The sequence below is a fragment of the Bubalus bubalis genome, chromosome 16 (genome assembly GCF_019923935.1).
Source record: "Bubalus bubalis isolate 160015118507 breed Murrah chromosome 16, NDDB_SH_1, whole genome shotgun sequence".
Lineage (NCBI taxonomy): Eukaryota > Metazoa > Chordata > Mammalia > Artiodactyla > Bovidae > Bubalus > Bubalus bubalis.
Window position 1 is genome coordinate 68,586,590 of NC_059172.1, and position 19,197 is coordinate 68,605,786.

Genomic DNA, 19,197 nt, shown 5'->3' on the forward strand with positions numbered 1-19,197 from the left:
CTCTAAAAACTTATAACTAAGTGGCAGGAAGCAGGAACAAGATGGCGGAGGAGTAGTTGGACATGGAGTACATCTCTCTCCACGGATACATCAGGAGTGCACCTTCAGACACAGAAGTGCTTGCAGAACACCAGCTGAGAGCAGACAGAGTACTTGACCACCAGAAAAGAATATACAGAACCACACAGAACTCTGTAGGATGAAGGAACTAGGGGGAAAAACAGGAGTGTTAGTAGAACTGGATCTGCCCTCAGCAGGTGGGGGAACTGAAGCAGGGGTCCAATCCCCACATCAGGGCAATTGCTAGGTCCAACAGTTAAGACTGAGAGTGAAGAAGCTGATCTGTGACAGCCTAAATGGAATGAGAATCAGACAGTCCTTGCTGCAGCCATATGTGCCCTGGACAGGGACGCAGGTCCCCTAGAAGCCACAGCAGCTGGGAGCTGGAGTGTAAGGGTGCTGGAGGAATCCCAGGGCAAGGACTGCTGTTGACTGTGTACAGATGGACCGAGGGGACATGAGGGAGGAGATTGTGGTGGGACATGCCTGTGGAGAAAGCCAGGCAGCCATGGAAGCAAGACAATACTGATGAGACATGCATAGTGGATCAGTCACCGTAGCCTCTCTCTCCCCATACCCCAGCATTGGTAGCTGAACAATAGATAGGCTGGCCCATCAAGCACCTGACACGCAGAACAACAGAATAGGACCCCACCTAGGGTGCCTCTTTAAGTGCCTGACACGCCAGTCTACAGAGCAGGACCCCAGTTGGGGGGCCCGTCTATGTGCCTGATGCCACAAACAACAGAGAAGGACCCCAGGCAAGGGAGCCCTCTAAGTGCCTGAAGGGGTGGAAATATGGAGAAAGACTAGCCAAAGAGGCCTTCTGATTGCCAACTACTAGAGGCTTGAAAAAAGACTCTGATAGGGGCATAACTCCTGCGGCTGAGGCAGTCTGTGTCCCTGCACACTTGGTGCCATCAGGGTCTCCTCAACCCAAGCAGCCATGCCACCTTCACGCTTAATCCTCACTGGGTCAGAGCTGCCACAGGCAAAAAAAGACTTGCGCCTGTGCACATGGGTTCTCTTCGGTTGTGTGCAACTCTTTGTGACCCTGTGGACTGTGGCCTGCCAGGCTTCCCTGTCAGGAGGGGGTTCTCCAGGCAAGAATACTGGAGCGTATTGGCCAATACTGGAGCGTATTGGCCAACACTGGTTGCCCTCCCTTCTAGAGCACTATATTTCCTGCTGCCCCAGCTGCCAACTCCCCTGAGTACCTGGTGCTGCCAGAACCCCTGCAACCCAAGCAGCTGCACCACCTCCACTCCTGGCCTTCACAGGGGCAAATCCAAGTCCTTCAGGGAAGCCTCAGGAGCAAACCCAGTGGACGACCCACATGCAGAGGTGGAAATAAAACCACAATTGAAACCCAGGGGCAGTGTGGAAGAAGACCCAAAACCTTCCCACCAGCTGTACCAGCTGCAGATTAAATACACATGATCAACTAAGCAGACACTGTCTCTATAGAATATATAAAAGGACATTGAGAGCTCCCACAAAAGAAATGTACTCGTTCTGATAGCTGTGGACATTGGAGGCAAGAACACACAGGAGTAGGACCAGATTATAGAGTCTGAGCTATCCCCACAGCAGGTCCAGAGACCAGCACAGTGTTGGAGGGCATCCTAGGGAGGCGAGGTAGACTGTGACTCCCAGTGAGGGAAAGGATGCTAACAACAGAGACTCAAGAAAAACATTTATTATTCTTATATTTTGACTTGTTCTGTAGTTTCTTTTGGATTTTTCCCCCTTTTCCTTTTTACCCCCTTTGTTGTAGTTGTCAGTTTTATTAGCACTGTGAGATCTAATTAAGCTTTTGAGTTTTTTTAAATCACACTTTGTATTGCTGTTACAATAAACCCCTCCCTCTACATTGGTCTTTTGCAGTTCTGTGGAGTTTTTCTTTTTTTTTCTCTTTTTTTATAATTTTAACTTAAAAAATTTTTAAACATTATTTTTTCTATATTTATTCCTTTGTTTACTTTTCCTATCCTTTTCCTGTCCTTTTCCCTTTGCAGTTAATCTTTAATATATATAAATCTTTGTCTACCTCTGTTTAACTTTGCATTTCTATTCTTTTCTTTCTTCCCTTTCTTTTTCTCACCATATTTGTTTGTTTTGTTTTCATTGCTTTATTCCCCAGTTGACATCTTGCTTTAGTTTTGTTTTCCAGTTTATGCTTCAGTTAATTTTGTTCTTAACTGGTGGATATCATTTTTGGTTTCCTTTGTTTGCAGGGTCAGTCTATTGTACTTTATTTTTGTTGGACTGTTTTGAGTTTGCTTATGGGTATTTATGTGTATATTCCATTATTTTAATTATTATTTGCCTGATTTTGTAACTGCACTTGACTGTGGATCATCTTTGGTTTCCTATGTTTGGGTATTTGTTTTAATCTCATTTAATGCCATAACAAACCACCTGTGGAATCTCCATTTCTGGCAAGAGATCAAACCCTGAGCCTTTGGAGTGGGAGCACTGACTCCAAGACCCTAGGCCACCAGAGAACTCCTAATCCTAGGGAGTATCAAATAGTGAGAACTCCCACAAAGGAAACCACTTGAATACAAGACCCAGCATCACCCAACTACCTATGCACCTGAGGCACCCTATGCAGGAGGCCTCATTCAAATAACAAGACAAAAATACAAACCCAATCATCAGGAGACAGGATTTCCACCTCACTCAGCCCTGCCCCATCAGAGGAAAAAAAAAAAAAAAAAAAACTCAGCACAAATCTCACCCTTTAGGAAGCTTACACAAACCACTGCACCAGCCTTAGGAAGGCAGAAACCAAAACGAAGAAAGAATTCAACCTTGAAGCTAGGGGAAAGGAGACCTCAAACACAGTAAGTTTGGAAAAAAATGATGAAAAGGCAGAGAAATACTGCACAAATGAAGGAATAAACTAGAAACACAGAAGTCCATAAATGAAGAGGAAATAGGCAAACTACCTGAAAAAGAATTCAGAATAATGATAATAAAGATGATCAGAAACCTTGAAAATAGAATGGAGAAAATGCAAGAATCAATTAACAAAGACCTAGAAGGATTAAAGAATAAACATACAAAGGCAAACAATACAATTAATGACATTAAAAATACTCTAAAAGGAATCAATAGCAGAATATGTGAAGCAGAAGAACAGATCATTGAGCCGGAAGATAAAATGGTGGAAATAACTGCTGGAGAGAAGAATAAAGTAAAAGAATGAAAAGAATTGAGGCAGTTTCAGAGCAGAGAAGTACTCTTGCCTGGAGAATCCATGGACGGAGGAGTCTGGTAGGCTGCAGTCCATGGGGTCGCTAAGAGTCGGACATGACTGGGCGACTTCACTTTCACTTTTTACTTTCATGGATTGGAGAAGGAAATGGCAGTCCACTCCAGTGTTCTTGCCTGGAGAATCCCAGGGATGGGGAAGCCTGGTGGGCTGCCATCTATGAGGTTGCACAGAGTTGGACACAACTGAAGCAACTTAGCAGCAGCAGCAGTCTCAGAGACCTCTGGGATAATACTAAGTGCAGGAAATGTTCATAGATTTTACTGACTTGGACTACATTTCAGCTTTTCCTTTCTTTCCATGTCATAAAGTGTACCCCAGTTTTTAAAGAAAGCCTGTGGAATGGAGATGAGCTACACGGGAGTTGTGCTTTCTTAAAGAGAGGTCTGTTGTGACTATGCTTTACTGCTGCATATTTCTGCATTTTTCCTGCCTGAGTCTTACTCATCTTTAAATGTCTTCCTCAAATACACAGAGTTGCAGAACTTGAGCTATAAGAGACTTTAAGAGATCAGCTGTAGGCCTCTTGAGGATTTGTTCTCTCTTCTCAGCCTCTGAGCTTCTTCTCTATTTCTGTTTCCCATCTTGCTTCCTCAGCTGTTTCTCTCATTCCCAAGATCTGAGTTTCTGTTTTTCTTCTTTTCATATTCTTTTCTTTTCAAAACTCAAGTATTTAACTGGTAGTGGTATGCTGATGTTTTTAATTAGTCGCTATGCTTCTCATTTTAAAATAAGTGAATTTAATATTTTATAGGAAAAAAAAATCTTATTACTCCTGAGTATTACTCATTTTCTCCTGATCTAAGCAGTAACATAGATTCCTCTGTGCTGGAGTTACTGGCACTTTAACTGAATTCAAAACAAAACAGAACACCTTCTGTGCCTGTGTATTATTATTGGAAAGAAAAAAAAAATTTTTTTTCTATTTATCCTTTTACCCTCCTTGACTGCAGAACACAATTCTTTTTTCCTTTTTTTTTTTCTTTTAATATAAGATTTGTCTTATGTTTGATTTTCTGTGCTGTCCATCTTAATTGAAAACAGTCCTGTAGTCAATCATATTTCCCATTTCCTCTCTGTATCTCTTTCTGGCTAATAAACGGCAATACAGTTTTGTTTCTTTCTTGTTTTTTTTCCACTAGGAGCGTAGAGTGGCAGCTCTCCAAGAACTTGTTCGACTCCTAAGACCTGGTGGGAAGGCACTCATCTATGTTTGGGCTATGGAGCAAGAATATAATAAGAAGAAGTCCAAGTATCTTAGAGAAAACAGAACTAGCCAAGGCATGAAAGAGGAAATCAGCAATGATACATCAGTGCAAGAGTTGCTTGTGAAGCAGTTGCCTAATGTAGGCAATCAAGACTCAGCACATTCTGTCTCCTCCATAAATGACTTTCAAGATGGGGGATGTAATTCAAAGAATGTTGCTAATTCCAAGTTGCCTATTCATACTAACAGGACTTCTTTTCATTCTCAAGACTTACTGGTTCCCTGGCACTTTAAGGGAAATCCGGGTAAGGACAAGCGTGTTGAGCCGTTTGGTCCATTAGGATCCCGTGATCCAGGTCCTGTGTTTCATCGTTATTACCATGTGTTTTGTGAGGGAGAATTGGAAGCTGCCTGCCGGACTTTGAGTAATATCAGCATACTGCAAAGTTACTATGATCAGGGGAACTGGTGTGTAATTCTTCAAAAGGTCTGATTATGAACATATTATATATAGGGAAGAAGTGCTCAACGTGTTTTTTAAAAAATGAGATTAAATTACCTATATTTTTTAATTAAAGAGAAAATGTGTGGAAAAGTATCAAAGGAGAGTGCCTGGGAGAAATTTGAAAGTAGAGACTAGTTAGAATATATTCAGTCTACTACTATTGCTGACATCACTTAATCCATGATGGAGGAACAGGGATGGTTTTAAAAGTAATTGAAGTAGTTCATGAAATATTTGGGATCTTGGGGTAAGAGTACAGCATTTTGAAGGTAAACTTTTGTTATAAAGTGTTGCTAAATGAACTAAATTATATAGAATCTTAACGAAGTAATCACATAACTTTTTATCAATAATAAAATATTCCTGTTCAGTGGAAAATTGTCTGAAATTTTATCTGTGATTGTTAGCTCTGTAAAATCACAGAAGATAGCCACTCTGTCACTGCACTTTACTAGCACAGGGCTTGACACATCATAGGTACTCAGTAAAATTTTAGTCAGTAGGATAGTACCCATACATTAAGGTAGGGGTTTTCATCCAATAAAAGCTTACTGAAATTGTACAATGTACCAGTCACTATTTTAAGTTCTGGGAGGCAAACAGTGAACAAGAAAAATACAAAGTCGATGCCCTTGTTGAGCTTATATTCTAGAAGGAAAGACAGACAATAAACAATACAGGACACCTGGGTTTGATACCTGGATCAGGAAAATGCCCTGGAGAAGGGAATGGCAACCCACACCAGTATTCTTGCCTAGAAAATTCGATGGACAGAGGAACCTGGTGGCCTACGTAGTCCATGGGGTCACAAAGCGTCCGACGTGACTGCGTGACTTCATAGTCGATTAGCAATGTTGTAATAGTTTCAGGTGAACAGTAAAGGGACTCAGCCATACATATGCCTATATCCATTCTCCCCCAAAACCCTCTGAGACCTATCCAGGCTAGCACATAACATTGAGCAGAGTTCCGTGTGCTATACATTAGGTTTTTGTTGGTTATCCATTTTAAGTATAGCAGTATGTACATGACCTTGCCAGAGTCCTAACTATCCCTTCCCCCTGGCAACCATGAGTTTGTTTTCTAACTCTGTGAGTCTCTTTCTGTTTTATAAGTTCATTTGTATTATTTCTTTTTAGACTCTACATGTAAGGTTTTTCATATGATATTTCTCCTTCTCTGACTTACTTCACTCAATATGACACTCTCTAGATCCATCCATGTGGCTGCAAATGGCCTTATTTCATTCTTTTTAATGGCTGAGTAATATTCCATTGTGTGTATGTGTATATATATACCACATGTTTACCCATTCCTCTGTCGATGGTGTCTAAAACCTTCACTACAGTGCGAGAACTTCCTTGGTATTATTGTTCTCCAGTTTGTGAGTGGCCTACCCTGCAGGTATAGGATTTGATTTTATCGTAATTGTTTCCCTCCTACCATTTTGCTATGGCTTCTCCTTTGTCCTTTGATATGGGGTATCTTTTTTTGGTGAGTTCAGTGTCTTCCTCTCTGCCAGGTGGATTCTTTACAACACTGAGCCAGCAGGGAAGCCCTGCAGAAACAGTAGTGATCAATAAATCTTAGATGAGATATTGATTACCTTTGTCATGGAATTTCAGTACAAGATTATACATTCGCCCTTTAAATGAATTTGTAAGGTTCATGATATGAGAAGAAAGAATTATAGGCTAAAAATTTAGCCTTCTGATCTCTATGTCAGAAGCTTTATCTATCTTTTTTATACTTTAATAAAACTTTATTGTATAAAAAGCTCTGAGCAATCAAGCCTCATCACTGGCACTGGATCAATTTCCTCATCTCCGGAGGCCAAGAATCCCGGTATCTTTCACAGCTCATCACAGAAACATTTCAATACAATAGAGATCCTTCCAGAACTAAGAGTCTTTTAGCAGTACAGAGCTATAGATTACAAAATGAAAATACATATGATTCCCCCTAATTTGTGTGGCTTCACAGGTGGCTCTATGTGGGTCAGGAAGATCCCATGGAGGAGGGCATGGCAATCCACTCCAGTATTCTTGCCTGGAGAATACCATGGACAGAGGAGCCTGAAAGGCTACAGTACATAGGGTCGGACAGAGTGGGACACGAATGAAGTGACTTTGCACTCACACACCCTAATTTGTCAAGAAATAGCTGGAGTAACAGGCTAATTTGACACTGGAATACAGAATGAAGCAGGGCATAGCTAACAGTTTTGCCAAGAGAACACACTGGTCATAGCAAACACCCTCTTCCAACAACCCAAGAGACGACACTACACATGGACATAACCAGATGGTCAATATCAAAATTAGACTGATTATATTCTTTGCAGCCAATGATGAAGAAGCTCTATACAGTCAGCAAAAACAAGACTGGGAGCTGACTGTGACTCAGATCATGAACTCCTTATTGCCAAATTCAGATTTCAGTTGAAGTAGGGAAAACCAATAGACCATTCAGGTATGACCTAAATCATATCTCTTACAATCACACAGTGGAAGTGACAAAGAGATTCAATGGATTAGATCTGGTAGACAGAGTACCTGAAAAACTGTGGACAGAAGTTGCTGACATTGTACAGGAAGCAGTGATCAAGATCATCCCCAAGAAAAAGAAATGTAAAAAGGCAAACTGGCTGTCTGAAGAGGGCTTACAAATAGCTATGAAAAGAAGAGAAGTGAAAGGCAAAGGAAAAAAGAAAGATATACCCATTTGATGCAGAGTTCCAAAGAATAGGAAGGAGAGATAAGAAAGCCTTACTCAGTGATCAATGAAAAGAAATAGAGGAAAATGAGAATACGAAAGACTAGAGATAGCTCCAAGAAAATTAGAGACACTAAGGGAACTTTTCACACTAAGATAGGCACAATAAAAGACAGAAAATGTATGGACCTAACAGAAGTAGAAGATATTAAGAAGAGGTGGCAAGAATATACAGAAGAATTGTGCAAAAAAGATCTTCACAACCCCAGATAATCACCATGGTGTGATCACTCACCTAGAGCCAGACATCCTGGAATTCGAAGTCAAGTGGGTCTTAAAAGGTGTTTTCATTCCAATCCCAAAGAAAGGCAATGCCAAAGAATGCTCAAACTACCACACAATTGCACTCATCTCACACATTAGCAATGTAATGCTAAAAATGCTCCAATCCAGGTCATGAGTAAATGAACCACGAACTTCCAAATGTTCAAGCTGTACTTAGAAAAGGCAGAGGAACCAGAGATCAAAGTTCCAGCATCCCTTGGATCATCAGAAAAGGAAGAGAGTTCCATAAAAACATCTACCTCTGCTTAATTGACTACACCAAAGCCTTTGACTGTGTGGAACACAACAAACTGTCTACAGTTCTTCAAGAGATGGGGATACCAGAGCATCTGACCTGCCTCCTGAGAAATCTGTATGCAGGTCAAGAAGCAACAGTTAGACCTGGACATGGAACGACAGACTGGTTCCAAATTGGGAAAGGAGTAAGTCAAGGCTGTATATTATCATTTTCTTTATTTAACTGATATGCAGAGTACATCATGAGAAATGCTGGACGTGATGAAGCACAAGCTGGAATCAAGATTGCCGAGAGAAATATCAATCATCTCAGATATGCAGATGACACCACCCTTATGATAAAAAAGCGAAGAGGAACTGAAGAGCCTCTTGATGAAGGAAAAATAAAAAAAGCTGGCTTGAAACTGAACATTTAAAAAAAAAAAGGATCATGGCATATGGTCCCATCATTCCGTAGCATATAGATAGGGAAACAGTAGAAAAAGTGAGAAACTTTATTATTTTGGACTCCAAAATCACTCCAGATTGTGACAGCAGCCAGGAAATTAAAATATGCTTGCCCCTAGGAAGAAAAGTTATGACCAACCTAAACAGCATATTAAAAAGCAGAGACATTACTTTGCCAACAAAGGTCCATCTAGTCAAAGCTATGGTTTTTCCAGTAGTCATGTATGGATGTGAGAGTTGGACTATAAAGAAAACTGAGCCCCAAAGAATTTATGCTTTTGAACTGTGGTGTTGGAGAAGGCTCTTGAGAGTCCCTTGGACAGCAAAGAGATCAAACCCGTCCATCCTAAAGGAAACCAGTCCTGAATATTCACTGGAAGGACTGATGCTGAAGCTGAAACTCCAATACTTTGGCCACCTGATGAGAAGAACTGACTCATCTGAATGACCCTGATGCTGGGAAAGACAGATGGTGGGAGGAGAAGGGGGTGACAGAGGATGAGAAGTTGGATAGCATGACCAACTCAATGGAGATGACTTTGAGTAATCCCTGGGAGTTGGTGAAGGACTGAGAGGTCTGGTGTGCTGCAGTCCATGTGTTCACAAACAGCTGGACACAACTGAGTAATTGAAGTGAACTGAACCCTAATTTGTTAGGAAATTATTGTCACAGACAATATGAGGAGGGCTGAAATATATGTGCAGGTACAAAATGAACAATGAAAGCAACAAATTTGCACCCCGCCCCCAAACCCTCTGATAGGCAGAACAGATAGTAGACAGGTGAAACAGCAGATATATACAAACCTCTGTCATTCCTGAAGATGTGCTCATTAAGTGAAGTCCATGGAAGGGCTTGTGTTTGAAGATGCAAGTTTGATGAAAAAGCTGCCTCTAGACATACCTACATTAAGAAAAATCCCTACCTTGCCCCTCTCTAGATTCCATGACAAAAAAATGGGGTCAACTTCACTCTTCCTAACTAGACACTTAGAAACTGGAATAAAATGGAAGGAACGCAAAGGCAGCCCTGGTGCTCCCGCTCCCCAGGGTGTGATCCGACCTCACCTGTCCTTCAGTCCAGCTGCCTTTCTGGCCAACAGGGATGCAACAGCTAATGGCAGGGCCACAGAGCTGTGTCTGCTCAAGTCAGGGTCACCCAAATGACCCACCTGAAAGGCTGAAGTCTGAGCCACAGACCACAGATCGGGTGTATGTCGTGGACATTCAGAGCCTAGGACAACACATTTCCCACCAGGATGGTGGAACCTTGGACTTCAGTCATAACCTGCTCTATTCTCCCCTCCCATTCATTTGGCAACACTCAATTGCCATCCCAACCTTGAGTCCAGCAGGCTGTTTCAGTCCCTGAGAGCCAGGCTGGCCTTGGGAACCTCTATTCAGGGGCAAGGTCTGGATGAGCCAATGCACGCCTACAGGCTGGGTTACGGCTGTGCTGCACATCGGGAAGTGGATGAGCACCTGCCAGGTCAGGAGGGTGAGAGGCTGGTCCAGACAATGCCCTGGTGCCCGGCAAGTCTACTTGAATTTCAGTTTCCCCATCTCTAAAAGTCAGTGACCAGTTTTCCCAACACCATTTACTGAAGAGACTGTCTTTTTTTTTTCTCCATTGTGTGTTCCTTTTATATTTAATTCTGCATTTTAAGGAAAGATGGGATCCTAGCTGTTAGCCTAGCCCACCTTCACTGAAAACCTATCTATAACCCATATTAATGTCACTTTTTCAAATATATTTTCAGGGCGTGAAATTCATTACAAAATGTATTCTTATTCCATACACCTTTTGGAGGGTGTCTGTGGTGTCTGCATTATGAACATATTTCCTCATTGCTATACAACTTCTGACAGATGATACTTGACACATGTAATTATTATGTAGGGAACAGAAAATTGTACACATGACAACAGGGAAAAGTAGTGAATGTGATCAAAGAAGCTGTCATAGAAATGAATTTACCCTAGATTTACTTGGGCCTGGAGTGCTAGGCTAAAATTTAACACTCAGTTGTTGCCATTTTCGTCCCATAAAATCCTTTTACTGTTTCATTGCAAATTAGGTCAAGTATTAAGAAAAGTACCACCAAAAAAAAAAGTATATAAGTCAGAGAAAGGCACATGTATATTAATGCATGGGTATGGAATCTAGAAAGATGTTACTGATGAACCTATTTGTAAGGCAGAGATGGAGACGCAGACATAGAGAACAGACTACAGACTTGTGGACACAGTGGGGGAAGAGAGGGTGGGACCAATTGAGAGAATAGCATGGAGACATATAAATGAGCTTATGTAAAACCAGAGCAAGTGGGAATTTGCTCTGCGACACAGGGAGCTCAACCTAGTGCTCTGTGACAACCTGGAGGGGTGGGATGGGCAGGGAGAAGGGAGGGAGTTTCAGCAGGAAGGGGACATATGTATACCTGTAGCTGAGTCATGCGGATGTATGGCAGAAACCAACACAAGACTGTAAAGTAATTATTCTCCAATTAAAAAAATAAAAAGAAACATGATGTAGTAAACACAAAATTAAAAGCTATTGAGAAAGACAGGCCAGCTTGACTTTCTATCATAGAAAAACATTTCTGGTGTTAACAGCATTTTCACTGCTATGAATACACCTGAACAAGCTTTAAATAAACCCTTTAGACTGACCTTCATATAACAACAATTATAGGAAACAAAAATTTACCTTTTTTTCTTTGAAGATAGTAAAAAGTGAAACTTTATGGCTATATTCTTTAATATCCATAAAAAATGATCAACTTCAGTTTAAATACTTTTTGCTTTATCAAACAAGGTATAAAATACTCAATTATACATATTTAAACACTATTATTTTTAAAATCAGTCATCTCTTCATACTGACAGCATGTTTCCAATGCTTCCACAGTACAAAAAAATAACTATATCTCTGAAAAATCATGAACTTTGAAAAAATAACACACAAAACAACACAATTTATGCAGTAGGCCATCCTAATGAGGGATGGTGATCCTTGTCCCCTCTAGTGATTAGTGAGGCTGAGCATCTAAAACTTGTTGGACATTCGTGTGTCTTTGGAGAAATGTCATCAAGTTGAGAGTCCAGAAACAAATCCAAGCATCCATGGTCAACTCATCTGTGACAAAGAAGGGGAGAATATACAAATGGGAACAAGAAGGTGTCTTCAGTAAATGTCCATGGAAAAATCGGACAGCTACATCCAAAAAATTCTATCGGTTTTTATCTCATACCACCTGAATATCAGTGAAACACATCAACCCAAAGACCGATGTTATGAGATTTCTAGAAATAAGCATAGGTTGTAGGCTCCTTAACATGAGAGTCTCCTTCACATTTGGTGGGCAGAAGCAGAAATGGGTCTCTCTTCAAGTAAGGGAAACAGGAAAACAAGGTACACCAATGGGTTTCCATCCAATTGAACAGCTTTGCAACGGAAAAGCTAAGCATTCACAAATCAAAAAGATAGTCAACTGAACATGAGGGACTACTTGCAAGTGATGTATCTGATAAGCGGTTCATATGTAAAATAGACTAAGAACAAACAGCACTCAAGTCTCCAAGAAAAAACATACCACCCTTGTCCCTTCCCCCAACACCAACTCCAACCTGAATCCTTTATCTTACTCTACTGCTGCTGCTGCTACTAAGTCACTTCAGTCGTGTCCAACTCTGTGCAACCCCATAGACGGCAGCCCACAAGGCTTCCCCGTCCCTGGGATTCTCCAGGCAAGACACTGGAGTGGGTTGCCATTTCCTTCTCCAATGCATGAAAGTGAAAAGTGAAAGTGAAGTCGCTCAGTCGTGTCCAACTCTTTGTGACCCCATGGACTGCAGCCTACCAGGCTCCTCCATCCATGGGATTTTCCAGGCAAGAGTACTGGAGTGGGGTGCCACTGCCTTCCCCGTTATCTCACTCTAGTTCAGTTCAGTCGCTCAGTTGTGTCCAACTCTTTGCGACCCCATGAATCGCAGCACTCCAGGCCTCCCTGTCCGTCACCAACTCCCGGAGTTCACTCAGACTCACGTCCATCGAGTCAGTGATGCCATCCAGCCATCTCATCCTCTGTCTTCCCCTTCGCCTCCTGCCCCCAATCCCTCCCAGCAGCAGAGTCTTTTCCAATGAGTCAACTCTTCGCATGAGGTGGCCAAAGTACTGGAGTTTCAGCTTTAGCATCATTCCTTCCAAAGAAATCCCAGGGCTGATCTCCTTCAGAATGGACTGGTTGGATCTCCTTGTAGTCCAAGGGACTCTCAAGAGTCTTCTCCAACACCACAGTGCAAAAGCATCAATTCTTCGGTGCTCAGCTTTCTTCACAGTCCAACTCTCACATCCATACATGACCACAGGAAAAACCATAGCCTTGACTAGACAGACCTTTGTTGGCAAAGTAATGTCTCTGCTTTTGAATATGCCATCTAGGTTAGTCATAACTTTCCTTCCAAGGAGTAAGCGTGTTTTAATTTCATGGCTGCAGTCACCTAACCTGTCCCTAAAACCTAACCCTAAGCTAACAATATACATGTGCATTCAAAGGCATCCATCCATCCACAGGAGAGACAGAGAGAAAGAGAAAGAGGAAGACATAGGCTGAATTCAGAAAGGAAAAGAAAGAGAAACATCTAGAGAGAGACACTGAACAAAAGAGAGGAAATGAGTAGATTTTACAGACTTTTCATAAATCTATCTGGAAGTTAGAAGCAATGACAGTGTCCATCCACCCCAGAAGAGGGAAAATGACCCAAGGTTATAAGAGTAAAAGACAAGAATGCAGGGAGCCATTATAAGCTCAGCCACCCACAGAAGCCAAGATGGGGCACTTGAACCAGAATCTCAGTGGAAAAAGAGGACCAGAAAGTTGGGCCCTCTTTTGTATAAGAGAAGGTGACCTTTGAGTCTTCTTTCAGTCCTCCACTGGGGGATCAGGGTCTCGAGATAGGCAGGAAAGGGAGTGCCTTTTCCTAGGTCCCAGAGCCCATCCAGGCCTGTTTCTGCCCCATTCTGTGCTAGGTCAGCCCTGTATTGAATCCTTCCTTTGGGAAGTCCCAGTGCACAAGCTCCATGTGATACCAGCCCCAGGTTGAAAGGCATGGAGGTCTTGTAGGCCGACAGTCCTAGGCAGTAGATGGGAGAATGACCCCCATTCTGCAGAGGGAGAGACTGGGGAAACCCTGAAGGGCACATGGCTTGTCCAGGGCCACATCACAGATGAGAAGAAGGAGCCTGGTCTGAAAGCAGCTGTGTCCTCAGAGCTCAGGCCCTGGCTGCACCCAGGCCTTTCAAGGCTGTGAGGTGGGTGGTGTGGGTGTCACTGTGCCTGCACATGGCCTAAGAGGGTGGGTGAACAGTCAACCCAGAGGTTCCCTTGGGGAGCTTTGTGTAAGGGACCTCAGTAAGAACCCAGGAAATGATGTCACTTCCTGGCAACAGAACCCAACAGAACCCGGAACCTGGGTATCCAGGCCTCCACAGCGGCAAGGAGCCCCCAGCCAGATCACTTGCTGCCAAGATGTTCTGCTGTTTGCCCCTGCCCAGAGGCCGGGGCCTCGGGAGAGCTCACAGGCAGAGTGTGTGGGAACGTGCTCGACACTGGCTCAGGCACCCCCCGAGAGGCCTCTGTCCCTTTGCCCGAAGGAAAAGGAAGGTAACACGGGAGCCCCAGGCCAGGCCAGGTCCCCTCTCCCATCCCATCCAGGTAACCCTGAGTCCTTTGCCTGTGTCGTGGATGAGGGTTTCTCGGGGTGTGTCTGCCTCAAGCAAGCCCAGGCAGATGTGGGTCAGAAGCCTGTGGGCCAGTTGTGTCCACACCCCAGGGGAGAGCAGGCTAGGCAGGATGGGAAGAGTTCAGGCAGGGCCGGCTGCTCAGGCTGACCTCACGCCCTCAGGTGGGTCTCCTTCCTCCTGGGTGGGTACCTGAGCAGACACATGTCTCTGCTGGGAGCAGAAGTTCGAGCAGGCAGAAGCAGCAGCCATACTGGCCAGGCCCAGCTTGGAAAACTCCAAGCAGGGCTGGCTGATGGTCATTATCATTGCAGAACTTCCCACTGGATGTGGCCGATGAGGGGGACACCCCGTCCACCTCCCCGAGGCAGGGCTTGGACCACCACCCCCCTGCCCATGAGCCCCAGTGCAGGCTCCAGGTGAGTGTGCCCACGGAGGGGTCAGCCCAACTGGGAATGAAGAGGAAGCAGGGAAGGCCTGTGGCCCAGACACCACCCAGGACACACCCCGGGGCCCAGTCTCAGGCTCCCACGGAGCTCAGCACATCCGGCTCCAACCCAGAGCCCCGAGAACCCCTGCCTCTGAGGCAGCAGGAGGACCTGGACCCCAGCACGGCAGAGCACAGAGGTGAGGAGGCTGGGGCTGTGCATGTGAGTGTGTGGGGAGGGGGTGCTGAGCCACATGGGGAGGAGTCCCCTAGAGCTGTGGCTGGGCCTGGAGCAAAGGCTGGCCTCACACCACCCATTTATAGACTGCAGAGAAGACTCCTATGCTGGGAATTCTTTGGGAATCTCTAGGAAGCTTTAGTGCCCAGTTAGGCACATGGCAAGGCTGGCCTGTGGGCAAACTTTTCTTTTCTCCCAGCTCTAGCCCTGACCTTCAAATTCAATCAGGCTCCACTTCCAAGACCTGTTCCTAAAGAGGTGGTTACTCCAGGTGCAGGACCCAGGGATCCACTGACGGGAGATCGAGACCTGAGATTTCCCCTCCCAAAGACACCGGGCCAGCTGGGTACTGGCCAGCACCCTGAGAAGATCAGATCTCTGTGCCTGCACCCCCAGCCCCAGGCACCGATGTCCCACCCCTTCAGAGAAAACCTCCACCTCCACCTGTACCTGTACCTGCTCGGGCTTTGGCAGGAGAACCCGTGTCCAGGGATGAGTTACCACCTCTGCAGGGAGAGCCTGCCCTGGCTCCTGCCTAAGACCCAGACGCCCACGATGACTCACCCACCCCTGCAGGGAGAACGGGCCCCCGCTCTGGACAGAGACCCAGATCCCTTTCTGGAAACACCTCGTCCAGGAGCGCGGTTGACTCTGCAGCCTCCATCCCTGTCTGATTCCCGTGGATGCCATCAACTTGCTCCCCACCCAGGGGAAATTGAGTTCCCTTCCCCTGAGCTTATTTTAATCTGGTTTGTGTTTAGTTTTCCTGTGATTTTTTTTTTTTTCTTTATGGCTTTGTTAATTTGTTTCTGTTAAGTTTTTTTAAATAAATTTTACTTTAATTGATGCAATCTGGGAATCTTAAGGCCTTCACAATGCTGTGAAACCATCACCACTGTCTACATTCGGACCCTCTCATTCTATCCCCCCTACTTCTCAGCAAAAACATCCCCCCATGAATCTCAGGATTCATGTCAAGCACTCCCCATTCTTCCCTCCCCCACCTGACAACATTTAGTCTTCTTCTTTCTCCATTTCTCCCCATTCTTTGGGTGTCCACAATCAATGCCAATCACTGAAATGATAGAAAACTGGATTTTTTTCTGACTGAAAGTGAAAGTTATAGTCCCTTAGTCTTATTAGACTCTTTGCAACCCCATGGATTTTACAGTCCATGGATTAGCTAGGCCAGAATACTGGAGTGGGTAGCTTTTCCCTTCTCCAGGGGGTTTTTCTGACTCTCCACATATTGGAAGACTAAACTTGAGAATTCTTGTTTTTATTTCTTTTGAGGTAGCCTTTGGGTATAAAGGACAGTGTAGGTACTTTCAAGATGTCATCTGCAAAACGAAGCCCTTTCAGCAAATGTGGTCAGAATCTCCTGATAGGCATTGCTGTTGTGTGACCTATCAGCCAGAAGGGAGATGCTGAGCTCTTTCTCTGGCACAAACAAATTCACAGAATAAGCCAAGAAAGAGAGCTGGTAAAATGAACCACACCAACAACAGAAAAGCAATCCTCATTGGACAAAGCTAGAGAAAACCCAACATCCTATAGCCCAAAAACCCTCTTGGAAATGAATGTTCAGTAAGGAAGAGAAGAAACATGTGAAGGTCCAAGGACAGGCCATGCCCATGGCCAGTGTAGTTTAGAGACAGCCTGACCGCTCAGATGAAGACACACGCCAGTGTACACCCTTTGCAGACAGCAGCGATGCTCACCACCGTGGTAAGTGTTTAGTCTGGTGACATCCTGCCCTGGGCACCACGTGAGGGAGCAGACCTGGTTCTCTTCCTCTGCCCCCCCACCACTCCCTCATGAAGGCAGCTCAGGTGCTTTTGGGACCTGCCTGCCTGTCTGGCTCATCCAGGAACTGTGACCACCTCCAGGGTAGACTCCATCTTCTCTTCTCTATGCACCGTGAACCTGCACAGAGTGGGCCTCCAGAACCTCAAGAAATTCGCCCCAGCACCACTATAGCCAGAAGCCTCCCCAGGCATCAAAACGTTTGCCTGTGTTGTCACTTTGGCCCAAACCCTAGTTCTGGACCCCTGGAGCCTACTACAGCCTTTACAGTGTGAATAATCAGGTCCTTTATACACAGATTCCCAGCTGTCAGATCTGAGCTTTGGCTTCACAGTCAGCTCTGTCCCTCCCGTGGCAGCCAGGTGGGCCTCAATGCAGGCAAAGGAGCTCATGAGCTGAGTTTCAAGGGAGGCATTGAAACTACAGCAGTGGATACAACCTGTTGCAAACTGAAGGAGGGTCCCCGCATGTCTCAGAAAAGGCCTCTGGTGTGCAAGTGTGGAGGAGGGCCCCGATGGTGAAAGGGGAGAGAAAAGAGAGGTACTCAGGGGCAAAGGCTCTTGGCCTCTGCTGTAGCAGCTGCAGTTGGTATCTTGTGAACAGTAGACAGCCAATGTGGTCACATGAGCATGACTCTAATTTCCTCACAAAGCAAGAGAAAGGGGGCAGGGTGTGGGAGTACCCGGAGGGTGTGGTCGGGTGGATGAAGGGAGATGCCCTTCCTCTCTTCAGTGCCACTACAGTGCAAATGAGTCTCAGAGCTGCCGGATGGCAGTTACCAAGTCAGGTCCCCACAGCACCCAGTGTGGGCTGGGTGCCTTAGTCCCTGTCACACGAACAAGCCCCACCATGTGGCCTCCCTGAGTTCTAACAGCAGGATCTGGGGGGAGTTGTCTGCCTACACACTTCCTTGCTATAGCTGAGTTACCCCCTTCTTAGAGCCCCAGTTTTGTCCTCTATAATAAGGACATTGATTGCTACCTTAGCAGGTTGCTACCTTAATCCTGTGAAGACTCTTTAGGGTAATCCTACAATTAGTAGCTGGTCTTAAGAGGTGTTGGGCTTCTCTGATACCTCAGCTGGTGAAGAATCCTCCTGCATTGCAGGAGACCCCGGTACGATTCCTGGGTCAGGAATCCTGATCCGCTGCAGAAGGGACAGCCTACCCAGTCCAGTATTCTTGGGCATCCTTTGTGGCTCTGCCGGTAAAGAATCTGTCTGCAATGCGGGAGACCTGGGTTTGATCCCTCGGTTTGAAAGATCCCCTGGAGAAGGGAAAGGCTGCCCACTCCAGTATTCTTGCCTGCAGAATTCCATGGATCATATAGTCTATGGGGTCACAAACAGTCGGACACGACTGAGGGACTTTTCACTTCACTTTCAAGAGATATCACCTGAATCCAGATTAGACTGGAGTCTCCCAGTGTCATCTGGCATTTCTTCCTTGAAGCCAGTCAAAACCCACACACTAGCATTTCCAGGGTCTCCACTTCACCCGCTGGACAGAAAACCCAGCGAGGTTCAAACAAGCTCACAGATTAGCAGGAGGACTCACAGGCAGGCGGCTTCCCTCAGGTCTCAGGTGGAGCTCCGGGACCACAGCAGGAACCGGCACTGTCAACCCCTGGGCTCAGCAGTGCCCTCATCCTCAGGCCAGGGCTCTGCCCTGACGAGAGCAGGAAGGTTACCAACCGTCCCAGGCCGACCTCACACCCCTCCCACTGCTGTAGACTGACCTCACCGGCCCCGCCCCTTCCAGCAGAACGAGCGCCCCTCTTCCCCTTGATTCCAGCGTGAGTCACGGCCCTGGGTGCCGATTTTCACTGCCCCAGTCCTGAGCCAATCAAGGTGGCCAGGGAGGATGGGACACACTGATTGGACAGATCCAGGTCGTGTGACCATACTCTCCAGGACACCTGTGAGCGCCTCACCGTATGTCAGGGGTGGAGACAGTGCAATGCCCCAAGAGCGGGGCTGAGAATCCAGTTACTGTCTCCATGTGCTCAGTGTCCTTGGACCACCGTGTGCATCCTCTCTGCACACTGCTTTGTCCTCTGCAGACAAAATATTCATGACACACCTCTTCCCTTCCAAGCGCAGTTTCACGTACCCATATTCAAGGGAGCAAGGCCTCCTGTTTGAAGATAGGTTTGGGGATCCGCCTCCTAGCATCTAGGCTTCTTTTGT

At 45.3% G+C, this 19,197-nt stretch overlaps 2 protein-coding genes across 5 annotated transcripts in view; both read left to right on the forward strand.

Moving 5' to 3' along the window:
• Positions 1-5,430, forward strand: part of ALKBH8 (alkB homolog 8, tRNA methyltransferase) — a 120,300-nt gene extending 114,870 nt beyond the window's left edge. For both annotated transcript variants that reach the window (XM_044929780.2, XM_006079173.4), the window contains one exon: positions 4,483-5,430. In XM_044929780.2, coding sequence (XP_044785715.1) covers positions 4,483-5,040 — 558 coding nt within the window. In that variant the 3' untranslated portion in view covers positions 5,041-5,430. The remainder of the gene's footprint in view (positions 1-4,482) is intronic.
• Positions 5,431-13,244: 7,814 nt separating this feature from the next.
• Positions 13,245-16,746, forward strand: LOC102390409 (proline-rich proteoglycan 2-like). 3 transcript variants are annotated; one of them, XM_044929041.2, is made up of 3 exons: positions 13,245-14,462; positions 14,854-15,166; positions 15,781-16,746. In XM_044929041.2, exons 1-3 carry the CDS (start codon positions 14,226-14,228, stop codon positions 15,876-15,878), a joined length of 648 nt encoding a protein of 215 aa, XP_044784976.2. In that variant the 5' UTR covers positions 13,245-14,225; the 3' UTR covers positions 15,879-16,746. The 3 variants fall into 3 exon arrangements, with proteins under 3 accessions (XP_044784976.2, XP_044784975.2, XP_025122741.3); XM_044929040.2 differs by having other exon boundaries at positions 13,246-14,462; positions 15,476-16,746; XM_025266956.3 differs by having other exon boundaries at positions 13,248-14,462; positions 15,404-16,746.
• Positions 16,747-19,197: the final 2,451 nt, after the last annotated feature.